This window comes from Crinia signifera, chromosome 6 (assembly GCF_055691185.1).
Source record: "Crinia signifera chromosome 6, ASM5569118v1, whole genome shotgun sequence".
Taxonomy (NCBI): Eukaryota; Metazoa; Chordata; class Amphibia; order Anura; family Myobatrachidae; genus Crinia; species Crinia signifera.
In genome coordinates this window covers 143,187,026-143,206,305 of record NC_139222.1, presented here as the reverse complement: position 1 = coordinate 143,206,305, position 19,280 = coordinate 143,187,026, and the positions used below count along the sequence as shown (strand labels likewise).

The 19,280-nt window shown below is 41.9% G+C and overlaps 1 protein-coding gene across 2 annotated transcripts in view; it reads left to right on the top strand.

The window, feature by feature from the left end:
• The window catches only part of MRC2 (mannose receptor C-type 2), a 76,852-nt gene that overhangs the window by 45,857 nt on the left and 11,715 nt on the right, over positions 1-19,280 (top strand). For both annotated transcript variants that reach the window (XM_083147500.1, XM_083147499.1), the window contains exons 16-22: positions 29-61; positions 182-342; positions 2,040-2,107; positions 13,402-13,502; positions 14,787-14,932; positions 16,016-16,130; positions 17,521-17,678. In XM_083147500.1, the coding sequence (XP_083003626.1) occupies positions 29-61; positions 182-342; positions 2,040-2,107; positions 13,402-13,502; positions 14,787-14,932; positions 16,016-16,130; positions 17,521-17,678 (782 nt within the window). The remainder of the gene's footprint in view (positions 1-28; positions 62-181; positions 343-2,039; positions 2,108-13,401; positions 13,503-14,786; positions 14,933-16,015; positions 16,131-17,520; positions 17,679-19,280) is intronic.

The window sequence follows — 19,280 nt, the reverse complement described above, 5'->3', positions numbered from 1 at the left end:
TTATTCTATATGTCTCATTTCTCCTCAGGAACAGACATAAAAGAACCAGAAGTACCAAAAGGTCAGCTTTCTTTTGCCTATTATTATTATGAATACATTATGGATTTCTAAATGAATGTGTCTATTGCAGCAGATGTGCTGGTACCATGTTACTTCATTGTATCATTATATGTCCTCCTAGGAAACACGGAGTGGGTCAGATTTGAGAATGCAGAGTACAAGTTTTTCGAGCATCGCTCCACGTGGCAACAGGCTCAGCGGATCTGCACCTGGTTCATGGCTGAGCTGGTGTCTGTCCACAGCCAGGCAGAGCTAGACTTCCTAGGACAAAACCTACAAAAGGTACAAGATACAACATGGCTGGGGAGTTGGTTTGGGATAGGATCACTAGGTCCACCCTACGAAGGTCGACATACATTAGAGTGACCACTGAATGACGACAGGGCTTAGGTCAACACCTGAAATTGGTCAACATGGGTCGACAGGGTCAGACGGTCTAAGCATTAGGTCGACAATGGTCAAAGTAAAAAGTTTTTTTTAGCCAACTTGTGTGGTATGTAATACCCTATCATCCACTGCAGCATGGTGGGATTATATAATAGCGTGCCCCAAGCATGGCGAACAGTACACTTGGATGGTGTCCAAGTCGACTATGTCGACATTTGGGACAAAAAAGTGAAAACTCATGTCGACCTTTTGAATATCTACCTTCCCATTGTCGAGTAAGCCCTGTCGACCTTCAGTGGTTGTCCTAATGTATGTCGACATTCACTGAGTCGACCCTATGAACCATACTCATTGGTTTGGTGGATTGCAGTTGTATCTCACTTCTCCTGTAATATTCACTGAATAAATCCATTGTCCAGACAACTTATGTTTTACAAATATATGAAAACAAATGATCCAGATACTGGGCCTTATTCAGAGAGGCACGTAAACACGATGTGCAGCTGATTTTACATTTCTCTTCAGTGCGTCTGTGCATCTGTTCAGTTGTAAGGCAGAGATATGACTGCCAGGTCTGCAATGGAGAGGGGGGTGCAGATGCAGCCAAAATACAGTAAGAGCGAGTGGTGGGCGTGTATTTGTATTTGTAATTGCGACAAATGATGAGGATGCCTGCATGTGATTGGTCACACTTGTTGAAACACACCCAGATATGCAAAATCACAAAAAATGACACAGCAATGTCATCACTTTACACTGCAGTGGTTTATACTTATCATTAAAAAAACAATTCCATATTCGCATCTCCTTTGATTCTCACTTTTGTATGTCTGAGCATTTATAGTGATAATACTAATTTCCAGGACAATGTCACTCTCACCTTGGGATTCAGTAATTACCATGTCTCAAGCAGCAAATAGAGAGATGGCCATATTCCATTAACAGTGGTATACAAAGCATCAGGCTTCAGGCATTGTGCAACAATATATGGAGACTCATGTAAGAATATGGATGTGGATCTCTGCCATAGCAGGCGAGGATGTCAGTACCACAGGCAGAAATAAGATGACATTAAAATTGCAGAAATTGGAATATGCTTTACCTCTGCATCAGTCTCTGAGGGACCTGCTGGTGGGATTATGGAGAACATATACAGCATATGTGTACAAGTAACTATCAGAAACACAAGCCTCATCTGGGCATGTGTGCATTACCCATACCTTCCAGCAAAACCAATCGTGACTGTTATGTATTCTGTCAGACTGTGATATATTGGCAAATAGATAAAGTGGAGAAACGCACCAGCAATCAACTCCCAACTGTTATATTTCAAACACAGGCGATTGACTGCTGTGTTATCTCCTTCCATTTTATCTCTAGTTTATCTCCTTGCCAGGCTTAATACATCTGCCCCAATATTATAGTCAGTGACAGTTTGCCTTATGGGGTAGTAGAGTATGTTATTTCCTTCTGTTATTGAAACATCATGACTTGTTTGGTTTAACTCTTGTTACCTATGCATGCATTGTCTTTTATTACCCTGTAATTTGTATTGTGTGATGACCCACCCTTCTGTTTTTTTCCCACCTAAGTTCTCCCGAGGACAGGAGCAGCACTGGTGGATTGGGCTACACACTTATGAAAACGATGGGAGGTTCAGGTAACTAATTTTGATGCCTTTTTTTATGTTTTAGCCATAACTTTTAATACAGTTCATAATGGCATACTTGCCTACTTTTGAAAACTAGTTTCAGGGAGATTATAGTTGGTAGCAGAATTTTCCACAGCGCCCGATTGAGGGGGCGTGTCATGCTCCACTTAAAGGGCGTGTCTAGTTCCATATATGAGAGATTGTGAAAAGAGATTGTGAATGTGGCACCTAGAAGCGTGGGTGTGTATGGCTACACCTGAGAGGAATCTTTTAAAATGACTTAAATACAAATGTAGATGAGCCCCAAAGCAGTTAGTTAGAGCTGCTATACTTGGTATAGTGCTGGGAAATGGCGCTGATGATTCAATGTAAATGTATCTATTTCTCATTCCTTTTTCCCCAAAAATGTAACAGTATAATGTGGGCTAGGTGAAATGAGGGAAATTGCTAGACTAATTTGGGAGAGAGGGAGATTGCTGCTATTTCAGGGAGTACATTGATATTTAAACATTGAAGTCTGCAGCACTTCAAAGACCACACAAGTCCTTCCCTTTTTCACCTTTAAGAGAGGTTTCTCCTTTTCCCCATATGTTTATATAAATGCTGAATGCTTACCTTTAATTATACTGTTCAACTATGCCAAATTAAAAGTAGAATATAGTCAATTATTTTGGTTGTAATGTAATAGTGCAATAGCTTAATTTAAAATCCAGTTCTATGTACAAAAAAACTGAGTTTTTTTAGCAAATGTAACTGATTGGTTGTTCAGGTTGTGACGGGCCAAGCAGGTTAAGTTTTTCTGAAACATCTCTTCATGGTGAATAATGATGGTCCCACATGTGTGGTGATGTGGGTCATTGTTCTCAATAAAAGTACAGTATTAGATTTTGGTTGCGTGCAATGATCATTTGAAAGAACATGCAGAAAAATGGTTGGTCATTTGTATTAGATTGTTAAAAAATGTGGATGGGTAGGTTATGAGAAGATTAGGAACTTCCCCTCAGAGAGGATAATAGCTTGAGATTTAATTAACTACTGTATCATCTCTAGTCAGTGACAGATTCTCATATAAGTATTTCTAGAAAGAGTGGTAATCCTTCCAGGCTGTATATTAAGGATATAAGGATTTCACCAAATATGGTCAGCCTACAAGTCATGTAAATCTGAAGACAAATCAAGAGGCGGGCAACCATTTTTCTAAAGACATGAAATAAATATAATTATGTTTGTTAATGTTTTGTAAAGATTGACTGCTAATAACAGTTTATTTATACATCTTAATCCAGTGACTGTGGGCTGGGCATATATATTGAGGCAGGGACAACATATTTCCACAGGAGGGTAATGTGGAAAATCCAGTCCAGGTTTTAGTGCAGCAGCAGCAGGAAAATTAGATCCAGTCCAGGCTTCCTAAACTATTGTGATCATTGTTTGATTAGTAGCACCTGTGGCTTTCTGTTATATGTGTGTCCAAAGCACTGTCCTAGTGCTGAAAAGCGTCTGGGTGATAGGCGGGTAATGTAATATTACATTAGGTGATCTGGAGTGTACCCTGACTGTGGAAACCCCTGCAATGCTGTAACCTTGCTTGCTGAGCTGTTAACCTGGTATGCTGTTTACCTGCTACAATATAAAGACCCAGACATCTATATCCAGTGTATGTGATGCCTTGTCACAATATTTATAAAAAATGTGCAATGATAGGAGTTGTTTCATCAGCGATGCACCGTGTGGTTGCTAAATCAAATCCAGCACCTACAGTAATTGGTGATCACTGACTAAACAATTATTTTTCCCATATAAGGGTATCCCTCTGCGACGGAATGTACTGTATATATAATTTTAATATAATTTAATGTTACTATTGATGCAATTGAACCACAAAATAACTGATTTTTAAATAAATAGTTATTTGATTAAGTAATACCTGTACATGTGTATACATTTAAGGTTACAGTCAAAAATAGGGTAGACAGCCCCTCCCCAGAAAAATCATTCTTTCTGTCTATCTATCCTTTAACTGTAAGTAGTAGAGAAGTCAGTGTTAATTCTGGAGAAGTAAACCTCAGTATTTATCCCATTGGGTATAATAACACAGAACATGCTGTGAGGAAGTGGATACTGGTAATTATAGCTCACCCTGCCAGTGGAGAGTAAACATTCCTCCCATGCTGGAGTACAGGACACGTGGTGCAGTGAGCACATGATCGGTGGATGGTGTATGAAGGTCTCTTGTTTATACTGAACAATCCAGTCTGTGTTTGCATAGTGTCTGTGCTGCATACAAACATCTAACAGTCTTCATTTGCTCTCAAATAATAGGATGAAGCTAGCTGTCCACCTGGACATGTCTTTATAGTACAATGCTCGTTCTTTATTTAAATGTTACTTTAACCTCATCATCTTCTGTAGCGGCAGCAACAGTATCCTCCAGAGTAATAGTATGTACACACAGTCGATTAGGCTTCCTATACAATCCCAATGCGTTTAGATTGCATCGGGATTGAATTGCACGGCAAGCCACCCAACATGCATGCGATTTGGGCGATATAGTGCAGATCTGCACTATATAGTCATTGCTGCCCTGTCTATCTGGAACTCAATTTGTGCTGTCCCGGGAGCGTGCATAGGGATCGCATGGTTAAATCTGTATGCGAACTGCATGCGATTTTGACTATATACCCCAGACCAGTGGGGAATTCCTACAACAATCACCAGTAAATCTGGAATTGACACTGACAAGTACTGCTTTAAAAAAATATATATATAACAGAAAGATAAGGGGCACCCTCGTTTAAAAAAAACAAACGTGAGACTGTTTGTTTTTTAAATGGTGTTCACACATAAGGGCTATAGAAATAAGGGCTCAGGTTAAAGAAGCAATGGTCAAAGGGTAACTGCAGGGGAGGGCGGTAATATATACACACACACCACATGAAAAGCCTGTGTTTGTCCCTCTGTACCTTGCTCTGTAGGATACCTCACAGGCTCAGCACTGCCTCTGATAAAATCCCTCCCATGACAAGGCTGCTGCTGTCATCCACGGCCGGAGAAGCATGTAATGAGCTCCACCAATCAGAGCTCAGCACAAGCCACTCAGCATCTGACCTCTGTTGCAAAGTCTAATGGGATTTACACACTTGTGCAGGGTTATGGTATATTAGATGTACAATATCTAGATCTACAATCATATGGTCGACCACTATTGGTCGACAGGGTGAAAAGGTCGACAGGGTGAAAAAGTTGACATAGGTCGGCTTGGACACCGTCTAAGTGCACCGAGATCCCTCGCATGGCTCGCTACGGTCGCCTTCGGACTCTGAAGACTATTACATTTTCCCACCACGCCGTAGTGGATGGTAGGGTATGAAATACCAGCTGTCTGCGACAAATTTTGTGAAAAAGCTGATGTCGACCTTTTTTTCATGTCAACTTTTTCCATGTTGACCTTTTGACCCTGTCAACATTTTGACCCTGTCGATCTTTTGATTGTCGACCAATAGTGGTCAATTTTATGAATGTCAACCTAAAGTCAACCTACCATGAGTCAGGATACCGTTAGCTAATAAATAAATATATATATATATATATATATATATATATATATATATATATATATATATATATATATATATATATATATATATATATATATATATATATATATATACAGGTTGAGTATCCCGTATCCAAAATGCTCGGGACCAGGAGAATTTTGGATAACGGATTATTCCGTATTTCGGAATATTTTAATATTTCAATGATGTATTTTGAAGTATCTTGCATGTATGCTGTATAAACACATAATATACACACAAATATATTTTATTACCACATAAAATACACACAAATATATTTTAATTGTTCAAAAAACAAAGTTTCAAAACAGTACACACATTTTGTTTCACATCTCAGCACTGAATTTGAATGCCAAGCAATCATTGTCTTGCACATATATAGTGCCAGTTACATATCATGTCCCCAGTGATGCTGTTACAAATGTCCCCAGTGAGTTTTTATCAAAAAAAATTTTTTTTTTTTCACTTTCTGGAATGTCCGTATTTCGGAATAATTCGGATAACGGATACTCGGATACGGGATACTCGACCTGTATATATGTATATATAATTTTTTATTTATTTATTTTTAAATACATGCCAACCGCCAGGGGTACTGACCCCCTGAGTCCCCTCCCTTAATCAGGCTCTTGTCCTACTATAGAACCAATACCCCAAGAATTTACACACACAGGTTAATATTACACCCCACATCTATACTCACCGTAGGCTTGTCCTCTTCTCCAGTAGATAATCCATAGGGTACCTGTGAAATAAAAATTATACTCACTATCACTCCAGAGTACATCACTTCCTCTTCGTTCCATGTAACCTCCAATCAGGAGAGGGCTCCTCAATGGGGTCACCTTGCGGTCAGCCTGAGTTGCAGGTTTCCATTCCCTCATTCTGTTGGAGCCCATTGCTGGTTTTCAAAATGTGGGGGACCCGTACTCCTTTTGCCCCCTATATTTTGGGGACTGGGCCAAGAGCATCGTGCTGGTTATATAATTACAGGGGGACCCCATTCGATTTTTCGGTACCTGTGGATTATCACGGCACCCATCGGATCGCATGCCACTAATTAAGGTATGCGATGGGACCCGATTTGAGCCTTTCCCCGGGTGTGAGCATACAATTTTAATATTGCGTCGCATCGCATGCCATTATAATGGCATGCGATGCGATGCAACGCGATCATGCCCAATTTGGGCTTATTCCCATGTTAAATGCCCCCCCCAGACCCGAATTTTAATTGTATACGCCACCCCACTATCAACCCAAAGCGTGGCGAGCGCAGTGAGCCCGTGAGGGGCGGCGGTACGCGTCCTCCGACCTTTTTCATACCCTCACTATCCACGTCGGCGTGGAGTTGATTCTACATAGTGTGGCGAGCGCAGCGAGCCCGAAGCGTGGCGAGCGCAGCAAGCCCCGCAAGGGGACGCGGAATATATGTGAAGTCATCCGCGTCCGCTCTCCACGCTGCGCTCGCCATGCTTCGGGCTCGGTGGCTCGCTGTGCTCACCACACTATATAGAATCAACTCCATGCCGACAGTGGGGGTATGAAAAGGTCGGAGGACGCGTACCACCACCCCTCGCGTACCGCCGCCCCTCGCGGGCTCGCTGCGCTTGCCACGCTTCGGTTTGGCGTTGGTAGTGGGGTGGCGTTAACAATGGGGGGGCATTTAACATAGTCATTACCCATCAGGGTGGGTATACAATTCAAAATCGGGTCTGGGGGGGGCATTTAACATAGGAATCAGGCATCTGGGTGCCTGTGCGATTAAAAATCGTGTCCAATGCGATGCAACACGATTTTTTTGGTTGTAAAATGCCCTACGATGGAAAAGGTGGGCATCGTGATAATACACAAGTACCGATTTTTCTCCCTGTATTTCCCTGTATTTTCAACCAGGACCGGCTCAAACTGTGGCATAAAGCACATTTTGCACTGTCTCTTTGGGATGGCCAGGTGCAAGACACAGTGCAAAATGCTTTATGCAACAGTTTGAGCTCCTGAGCCTAGTTTTCACCAAAGAGCCCTGCTATCATGTATAAATAGTTACAGAGACACAAATGTTTTTGCTAGTTAATGTGTGAGTTGGAAGGGAAATGCTCTGTGTTGCTGAGTTTTTGTTGAGAGAGATTTTAAAATGACCTAAAGAGCAGAGTTTACTTTTTAATGGACATTCCCTATGTCAAGGGCTCCATTTCCATTTTGAAAATACAATATTAATTCTGCACCGATTTGGAACTGACACATCTTGTGTTTTGTACTTTTTATGGGGAGCGTTTTACACCATCCTGCCTTCCCTCAGCAGAAGCACATTTAATTTTATTTTCATTCCAGTTTTCTCTCAAGCTGTTCATTTATTGCAACACAGTATTTTTGCTGAAAGAAGTCAATATTACCTTTTTAATGTACGCTATGAAATACAAAGTACAAAATGTTTGTCTTTATAAATAGCATTATACAAAGATAAACAGAGGGATGTTGCCATGGATATTGTTTATAGTAATAGTCAAATACAGCTTAGGAAAAGAAAAGGTGTTTGCATTTGGTGCATTTGCAGTATAAACAGTACTATACATATTAAAGCAGCAACATTTAGAAATAACGAAATAAGTATTTAATTTAAAGTCATTTATTTAGAAATAAGTATTTAAATAAAGAGTTCAGTGCTTTAAATAGATAATGTACTTTTTCTGTTTTCATTGAATATCATTGAAGCTGCTCATCTTGAGCAAGAGTTGTATTCCCAGACATCAGTGCATAGAGCCCTCGTGACATATGTGTGCCAGTAATCCCATTGGACTATTGGAGTTTTATGGATCACTTTCAGGATCAGAGGGGGACCTGCCTGTTTCCACAGTTGTGCTAGGGCAATATATATTGCCCAAAACATAACGTTTGTGGTTAGGGATGGAAATGGGGATGACATTCAGTAGAGCCAGGGAGGGGGATGGGGAGAGCTGAAAAACGAGTACAACATTAAGTAGATCAAAAACATCTGACCAGTATTTGGTGAGTACTGGGCATGTCCAGAACACATGACATATGAGGAAACTTGTTTTCAATCCAGGGAAATGTTTCACCAGTGATTGAACAGAGAGTGAACACTCACAATCAGTAATGATAATCGTGTACCCCTTTCACATTGCAATGCCGGGTCGGACCCAGGATCTCGAGCGGTTTAGGTGTATGACGTCCGCTCCTGGCCCGGATATTACTTTTTCCATCGCACCGCCAAGTAAGTCTCTGGCTACTCTGAGCCTGCAATGACTTGTGCCCATTGTAAAAATCAGTCGATGTTGAGCCTGTTACAGTTGGGTTTTGGATACATTCGCTGGGCTGCGAATAGATTTGAAGCTGTACACATCCATTAGCACAATGAGAAAACTAATTTGCAAGGCCGGATTTCACTGGAGCGGGATGGCGGCTTAACTGAACGCTGGCCCGCCTCAAATTTGCGGCTATGCAATAAGGTCTGAATTACCCCCATTGTGCTACCTAATTTCTCCTTCACATGCCACAAGCATTAATAATTACATGCCAGTTGTATAAAAGTTTGTTACATGCACATGGGCAGTATTAATGGCGAGTCCCTGATCGAATCAAACCTAAAATCAGGCCCTAGGTTTTAGGACCTCAACTTTTTCTGTCCAGGTCTACCAAACAAATGTCGCTTTCCATAGCAAAAGACAATGGTAGATAGTTTCATAAGTTGCACTCTTACCACTCGGACTGGTTGGTGGTCAAAATATTGTCCTTCTTTATTTCCTTTATCAAGTTCTTTTTCCTGAAGTTTATAACATGTAAAAGGAACAGAATAAACAATTCATAGTGTAACCAGCTTTTATAAATTAAATATATGGAGGTAAATGTCCACCCTTCTTCCCCCACGGGGCGTGGAAAGTTCTTTCTCAATTTATCAAGGACACCACAGTGATGGAGAGAAAAATCTCTTCTTACATGAAGCTTACATTCATACGTGCTGTGCTAGACATATAAAGGTATCTTTAGTCCAAACAAACACACCACCCAAACTATTCAGAATGTTTGGTCACACAATTGCTTACACAGTCCCGCTGTATATCCTCATATCAAGGTTTCTTTTCACATGGAATCCAGGTTGGAAAAAAAACTTCAATTTTTCAACTTAATTTTTTTTAAATGAACAGACTAAAAAACTCAGGTAACACACTTAGATGTAATGCATGGACCAGATAAACAAAAGGTTGACATATGGATCCAGACACATCCAACTTTAAAGAAAAACCAAACCTGCAGTGTGCACCTGTATAAGATAATCACAAAGCACCAACGCGTTTCGACATGAATAATGTCTTTCTCAAGGTGTAGAAAATTTTGACCACCAATCAGTCCGGGTGGTAAGAGCGCAACTTATGAAACTATCTACCATTGTCTTTTGCTATTGAATATTTAAAGAGGTTTGGCGACCCTTTTCAGATAGTTTTCTTGGTAGCTGCTGTTAGAGCAGTTATTTTTCTGTCAAATTTTGTGTGCTTGTCTAAATGTTGCTTTCCTCCTACATCCTAGTCTTCTGTTATTATTGATTATTAACAGTTTCTTATATAGCGCATACATATTCCGCAGCGCTTTACAGAGTATAGTTGAACCTGTGTCCAAGATTAAGCTAATGCTCCCTCCGTGGAGTTTCTGCAGTTCTTGGAGCCTGAGTGAGACACACACCTCCGCTTTAGAGTAGTTATACCGTATTGCTGGTTTGATAGGATGAAATGGCCACTAATATAAAGGTGAATTTCATTTGACATTTATTCTTTTGTACAATATATACTAAAACTTCTGTTTTTAACTGCCTCTCCACAAGCAGAGACTCACTCTTTTCCAAGGCAGAGCTGGAAGAGGCAACGGCAAGATGCTGGACTTGGGGAGTAAAAACTCTCTCCTTCAGAGATCCATGCCAGAATCTCAAAGTGCATCAGCTGATGCACTGTGTCTCACCCCTGGCCGGCTTTACTGGGCATACGCAAGCATTGCAAGTTCTCCCGTAGAGCCAGCAGCCACTGTAGCCGTGGACAACATCACCTAGAGTTGTAGAAACTCATAATTGCAGGTGTCAGATGGTCAGTACTAACGACCATTCATACACTGCCTAGTGTCTCAAAGCTTAAAGATAGCAGTACCGATAATGACAGGAGCCCCTTTAATTTTCACAGCACTTACTGCAGTCATATATGGGGGAGAAACGATACATATTCTCCTCCATGCCAAATGTTCTTACATTTACCCCTGAATGTTTTGCTATTTGGGGCTGAACAAGCATGCTATATGTTTTGCCATCCCGGTGAATAAACAGAAGACTTAGTTCAGCATATTATACCCCTTTCACACCAGAAAATGCAGGAACCCACCTGGGAATATGGCCCAGAAATCATGCTGGACCATTCCCGGGTTGGCCCCTTTCACACCAGAAAAGTCCCTGCATTTTCTGGTGTGTGAAGGGGGCGGGAAGGAGGCGGGCAGTCGGTGGGATGGTGGTGGAGGTGGGCAGGAGGTGTGTAGAATACTCACCCCAGTTGCTGGTCCTCCGTGCAGGCCAGGGATCCACATGGGCGGTGGGCGCAAATGACGGGACAGCCGTCGGATGAAGATGACGCACCTCTCTGGTGCCCTCATTGCTGCTGGAGAGCTGCGTCATCTTCATGCGCCACCTGTCCAGTCATTTGTGCCCGCCGCCTGTGTGGATCCCCGGCCGGACAGCACACCGAGGACCGGCAACCTGGGTAAGTATCCCCTACCCCATTCACACCGGTCAGGTCCCCGGGTTAAACCCAGGTACAACCCTGCTCCATAGCAGGGTTGAAATCCAGGTATTTTTTGCTGTGATTGTGGCCTGGGAACCTTTCACACCTGCGCTAGTCGCGGGTTGTTCCCGGGCCCAACCAGGGAAATTATGCTGGTGTGAATGGGGTATTAGTGTGAGGTACAGTATCAACATCTGGGAATACAGTACCTTTTATTATAATATGTAGTTAAATTATGTAAATAAGCTCATTATGGCAGGAGTAAGGTGTAGTCTGTGTCTTTCCAGAGAGAATCGAATTTGGGTCAACTTCAGACAACATATGACCCGCTTATTCTTGTAAGATCCAAAAGGCCTAGACAAATATGGTCCAATTTAGTTTACAGTCAATTTAGATGTTTCCTAATAATAGTTTATATTTCAGCTTTAGGAATGTCACAGGCACCTTTTCCAATCAATTTATTTCAGTGTCTCTCTATCTTCCCCATGTTCTAGTTAATGACTACAAGGATTGTACATTGTGTTTTTGTGTAACCTTCTCATGAGATTTAATAGTAACACAAAAGTTGAATTATAGCTTCTTTCTTCATTTTCTTTAGACATGTACCGGTGCATTACTTCTAGACATGTACCGGTGCATTACTTCTAGACATGTACCGGTGCATTACTTCTAGACATGTACGGGTGCATTACTTCTAGACATGTACAGGTGAATTACTTCTAGACATGTACGAGTGCACTACTAAACATGTATGGGTGCATTACTTCTAGACATGTACGGGTGCATTACTTCTAGACATGTACGGGTGCATTACTTCTAGACATGTACAGGTGAATTACTTCTAGACATGTACGAGTGCACTACTAAACATGTATGGGTGCATTACTTCTAGACATGTACGCGTGCATTACTTCTAGACATGTACGGGTGCATTACTTCTAGACATGTACGGGTGCATTACTTCTAGACATGTACGGGTGCATTACTTCTAGACATGTACGGGTGCATTACTTCTAGACATGTACAGGTGCAATATATAAACAGTTTATTTTTTTTAATCTTTGTTCAATCCTTCAAAAATTGATGTGGTTTAATGTGTTTGTTTCTATATACAGTCATAATTAATTGTAGCAAAGTCCATCTAAAATGCCGAAAACCTGTATTAAATCAGTTGACTAATCGGGTGTGGTTGGAAAGGTCTTTAGTGTCTAGGTTGACTGTCAACATGTTGACACCAAAAGGTTGACATGCAAAGGGCCGTCATTGATAAAGTGTCGATGCGTGAATTGGTCGATATGAGGTTAAGGTTTTTGTGTCACTGTTGACACAGGTCGACATGGACCCTCAATTACTGCTTGCGTACCATTGCATAGAGTCCAGGTGGATGTTAAAGTATGAAAAGTCCAAACAATGAAAAAAGTAATTGTGAAAATCTAATTTCCTTTTGCTTGTGTCGAAAATGTTTTGTCAATGTTGACATTTTATATATGAACCTTTTGGCGTTGGTCTATTGACTGTCGACCTAGAGACACTAGACCTGACCCAGTGGGTATAAGGGACTCCTGCTGAATGCAGGACTGTTATAGATGCTATGATGCCATGGTTGGCATTAGATGGGGCATTGGAATGTTATCAACTGATTGATTGCATATGGTGGCTATAGAGCTGCTAATCTGGGAACAGTGTTGTAGAGGCGAGCATCAGGTTGTTACAATACATACAATATACAGCAGTGCCTATCTGCCTGGAACGTTTTCCAGCATGAGGAATAGCTGGGAGGCATTTCATATGGTGGCTTCGGTTCCCGTACATGCTGTCCAAAGCAGTTAGTGGTGCACAGTATGTACTCATATACCGGAAGAAGCAACCAGGGTAGTTGGGGGTCAGACACAGATATTTACTTTCAAGTTGTAGCCCTAGATTTGACACTACTGTATGGTATATTGTATTTTTATAGATGGTCAGACAAATCTGTGCTGAACTTTGTGAACTGGGCTCCTGGACGGCCAGGTCGTATTACCAGAGAGAAGAAATGTGTCTACATAATGGCAAGTCGAGGTGAGTAAGGTTTACATTCCGCACATATGCCGGGCTTACTACAGGGTATTTTCTTATTAGATAAATATTCTTTTTATAACATTTATCAAGTGTCTTATTACTTTTTCCGCCAGTAATCAGGCCTTGCTCGACTGTATACAGATCTACAGGCCTAATTATGTCACACACAGCAGCATCAGTTGGCGGTCACCCATCTGCCAGTTTATGCAACTCTATCCCTTGCGTTCATCCGTGTGGCTGGGTGTGCAAGGACTTTATTATCCATGCATGCTGATTGTACTATCGCTATGGCCTGCTATGTCTGCGGCCAGGGGCGGATTGGGAATTAAAAGCAGCAGGGGAAATATGTTGAAGCAGCCCCAGGGCAGGGTAACCTATTGCGCGCCGATGGCGCGCCCAAATTTGGGGGGGGGGGTTGGCCTAGTGATATGGGGTGTGGCCTATTTCAACAAGGTCACACCCCATTTTCACAGCTGCGGGGGCATGGCTAGTGGCAGGACACCACAGGCTGCTCCCCCTGTATAATTATACCAGGACACCACAGGCAGCTCCCCCTGTCCCCCATTATAACACCCAATACATAGATTTATCTTAGGTGCAGCCCGTCCGACCTCCCGACTCTGATCCGACGCACACGGGACCGCACATTGGGTCGGAGGGGATGTCAAAACATGGGATTTGGTCCGATTTAGCGGCCCGATCCTTCGGAAGTGGGTCATATCGGACCAAATCTCACTAGTGTATGGGGGCCTTAAGCCTTGGACGGAGACAAAGTTGATCAAGATAAAATACCAGCCAATCAGCTGTTATTTTTCAAACAACCTGTAACATTGCAGTTAGGAGCTGATTGGTTGGTACTTTATCTCTGTCCACTTTATCTTCATCTAATGCTTAGTTGATAGACCCCATATTCATCACTAACTTTACTAATCTATGTATTTATTCAGCATAAGCCCTTGCCAAATTATTTCTGCCCTAAATGCAGTTGATATAATGAATTCCTTCTAACTTTTATTACATTTCAGGATACAGTAACCTTTAGATGAATGCACTGTAGAAAGCTGAGATATAATTTTTTCTTTTGCTCAATTTCGATCAATGCAGCAGTCTAGTAGCAATATATATTGTCCACAAATGCACACGTTTGGCTTATTGTTTCAGCAGTAGCCTGTTTCCCACCCAGGGCACCATAATGTAAACAAGACTGGACCCATTGATGCAATTTACAGTAAAACATGTCCTGTATATGACTGGAACACTGCACTGTTTTATTTCTATCTCTAGGGGACTGGGGTGATCAGAAATGTATCACTGCCCTACCGTATATCTGTAGAAGAAGCAACATCTCTGTGCCATCACCCACCCTGCCTCCTCTGCCACCAACCAGTGTGGGTGGGTGCCACAAGGGCTGGCTGCCTTTCATGAACAAGGTAAGTGGGAGGAGAATTGGAATCGTAATTTAAAATGTCATTTTTGGTAATAAAAGAGGACTGATAAAGCTGCAGATACTGGATTGGTAAACCAAAATTACCATCAATAGAGGTAATAGTAATTATTCTTTTATTAATAACATCTATATATATTGGACTACCATATTACACAGCTCTTCTCAAATGATAAGCAATGACATCAGTCCATAGCTCAGTGTAGTGTACAGGCTATATACAAACACAGGCACCCAGTAATATTAGCCTACAGGATGTTTTTGGAGGTATGCAGTCAATGGATAGACAATGTCTAGGTCGACAGTCACTAGCTCGACCAATAATGGTCGACAGTGACTAGGTCGATAACAAAAAGGGTCATCATACCTTAGGTCGACATTGCCAAAAGGTCGAAACACACTTATAGTCAACATATGCAAGGTCAACAGTCAAAAGGTCTACATGAGTTTTTCATGATTTATTCCAAAAAAGGTGGTTTTTCAAACTTTACAATCCAAGTGGGCATAGAGCGGGAATATATTAGTGTCCGTGTTGACATGCGGTTACATAGACATTTAATGATGGCGAAGTTGCATGCATATAAAAGTGACTCTCAAGTCACTTACATATGCATGGACGTTTGGGGGGAAGTGAGCGGGTAGCTGACATTCGGTGGCCACACCTGCATCATCAGGGCATTTCCATGAGGGCGTTCCCATATATGAATAGCCCGGCCCGCCACCCCTCACCCGCAATGTTGGGTGTGGGCCGTGGCTGCACGCTCCCTGCGTCTGCACATGCGAACGAAGAGGCCGTTGCGAACGGACCAGAATAAGGTCCTGAGTCCTCCCATGCAAGAGTCACACATTGAGCTTGCTCACCACTGCATGCATCATGGAAGCAGGTGTGTGAACTTCACTTTTTGGACAACACATTCAATCACTAATGTTCTATTTATGTGTTATGTGTGAGCACTGTGAGACATTGCTTTTTAAGTTATTTTAGATCTTGCGTTACAATAAAATGTACATGTTGATGTTTAATGCCCCTCACTTCAAAACCTCAATGTTGACTTTTATCACCATGCAGTGTTTTGGGGTGAAGGCAGACAGCAAAGCTGAGGCTAAGACATGGCAACAGGCTCGAGATTCCTGCAAGCTCCTGGGAGGAGAAATTGCCACAATTGACAACTACCTGGAACAAGGTAATACTGCTTTCACATTGCAAAAACCTGCTTTCAACCCGATTTACTAAACGTGTCTTAAAACTGGTCAAAAGCCAGTTAAACCCCTTTCATATTGCATGATGTAAAGGTATATTGCAGTTTAAATACCGTTTTGTACCTTTCAGATTCAACCCGTTTCACCCATAGAAAGCCATACAATGTCATTTTAAATGTTTTTTTCCTGCTTGTGGGCGGGGATCAAGTGTGGTTATCATTTGTAGCAAATACCGTTCCTGAGCTGTTCAGACTGCAGGGAAAAAGGCTCTGAAACGTGTAGGATCCTGCTTTTAACACGTGTCAAAATACCGGTTTTCTGTAACCGGTAAATTGACAATGTAGCTTTCACATTGCAGCTGGAACCGTTTTAAAGCACTAAAAAAACGGCAATATACCGTGTTACAGCTGCAATGTGAAAGGGGTATAAGTGTATATGCACTCATGAACTACTGCTTTTGGAATATTTTTCATAAATCAATATTCATATTGATTTATGAAAGTGGATGTCAGGTTTTAATCTGCTGCTAGGGAAATGTACTGTATGTCTCTTTTGTGACTGACATGTAAATTAGAGAGAGACCTTTATTAAGTGCTCAGAAAGAGAATGCCAATTTATGATGTCATACCCAGTTGTACTTGTTTATACTAAAGAACTGTTTTCACCTTCTGGTGTGTGGATGAGGGAGTTCTTAGCTAAAAGTGCGCCAGGAGATGGATTCGGAATACAAGCGTATTTTGGAAAAAAATACTGCAGAAACTAGCAGTTAGGAAATAGGAGAAAATATAAAAAATATTAATATTTATTGTATTGTCTTTATTTAAGGGGCTGCTTCACAAGTCACTAGAGTTAGAGCTTTGCAGTAGTATTTTCAGTATTGGCCGCATTTATGCACAGGTCAAACTTGTCTGAGGGACAAATCGGATCTGATTTCCTTTCACCTTCCCCGACAGCTTCCCAGGAGGGCAACATACAATTTGGCACTTGGTGTGCTAATTTTTACATGCAATTTGCATCCGATAAATTGCATGCGATACATCGCAGGTTCTAAAAAAGCACCTGCGATGTACACTGATGAATCCGATTCCGATTTATCATATGTGCTGCACATATGATCACCAGACTCAAATCTGATGTGCACGGGAACGTGCATCGGATCCGACCTGATGTCAAACACCTTCGATTTGGCCAGTTTTCACCCGATATATCGGGCTAATTTGTCAGAATCGTATGAAAACAGGCCAAATCGGACCTCTGTATGGGCAAATTTAGAAGAGAAGCTGTGTATACAAGAGTGCAATTATGCAAAACTGCTACTACTTGTCCGCATATTAGTTACTATTGTTATGTTTGTGCCTGTGCTTCTGTTTTCAGCATTTATTACATCCATACTCCCCAATGTTACCATTGACCTCTGGATTGGTCTCCACAATGGACGGCAAAGGTTCCAGTGGGAGGAAGGTCAGCCTCTGAACTATGTGAACTGGGTTCCAGGGGCACCATCCAGGGAGAGCGCATCTAATGGAAAGATGGTAAGTGACTGTGTATTATACATGCTCTGCTACACATAGGCCCTCCTTCCCTTGTGTGCATCCATTCATTTGAATGTGTAAGGACTGTGATGCCCACTTTTAGCATTTGTTCGGCTGTACAGCTGTGAATCAGCCTCTAACATTGACGCCACCGTTACACTCCTGTAATGGCCACTGAACAGATCTCTTTTGTGTGCATTTCTAGCCAACTCCCAGTTACTGCCCAGGAATGATCACTTTTCCACAACATTTCTGATACTGTCTGTTTTCAATCACATCATCACCTTTGTGCATATAATCTGTGTAACACATGTGCTGAAGGACGTTTTAGAAATTTTCATGTGCCCAGTTTTTAATAAAATCACTCATTGTGGGGCTAATTCAGATGTGATTGGAGTAGCTATACCTGCCGAGTATGCAGCAGGAGGTGCCTATCACAGGTAGACACCCCATAATGCAGCAGTGATCCTAGGACAGACACAGCATGAGATCACTGTGCGACACCATCAGGCAGCACAATTCCTCATAAGAGGCCAGGAAATCTCCATCCAAGGACTGACAAATGGAGGTCTTTGCCGCCCCCATCTTGCTCCCAAACAGCATTAGATTGTCAGTCACCGACAGTGTGGTGCTGTACTGCATCAGAATCTGAATTAGCCCCATGTGAGCAAATTGCGCGTAGCCATATATGTACAACACCACGATTACACTCCTCCTTTATTGCTTCTAGGTTGTAACAAAGCCTATGTTCAAAAATGTTACTAGTGGCACTGTGGTAGACGGGTTGTTATATTTATAGCACCCCCCTTCCATAGCAGATTAATGTGGAAGTGGGTTCTTCAGAAGAGAATTTAATATGACATTTCTCTAGCCTGGCTATTAACAAGCCACCAGTTGTGCAGACAGACACCTGTAGTTGGTTATGGTATAAATGATAGATTGACTCTAGGTCGACAGTCATTAGGTCGAGCAGTAATGGTTGACAGTGGGTAGGTCGCCACCTTTAAATGGTTGACATACTCATGGTCGAAATTGACAGAAGACTGACACAAGCAAAAGGTCAACATAGACATGGTTGACACTGAAAAGGTGGACACAAGTTTTCATGGTTTGTGTCTGTGTCGATATGGGCACCCTATAAGTGTACCGCGTGCGCTCACCACGCTTCGGGCACGGTGCCTCCCTGCACTCGGCACACTATTCAATTCTTCCTCCACGCCCAAGTTGATAGTAACGAATGAACAAAGTCGATATAAACCAGAAAAACATGAAACTCGTGTCGACCTTTTGCTTGTGTTGACCTTCTTGAGTATGTTAACCGTTTGAAGGTGTCTTCCTACCCACTGTAAACCATTAGTGGTTGACCTAATGACGGTCAACCTAGAGTCAATCTGTCATGATTCCGGTTCCATGGTGATCAGGGTTACACCTTCAGCTCTATGAATGTGGAGCAGTACTGATGTAAATTCTACATCTAAAGGTGCCCATACACGTACCAATTACCCAGTACTTTTTGTGCTAAAATAGCATCGCATCCCATGCACAACACATGCACAACTATGCTATTTTAGCACAAAAAGTACCGGGTAATTGGTACGTGTA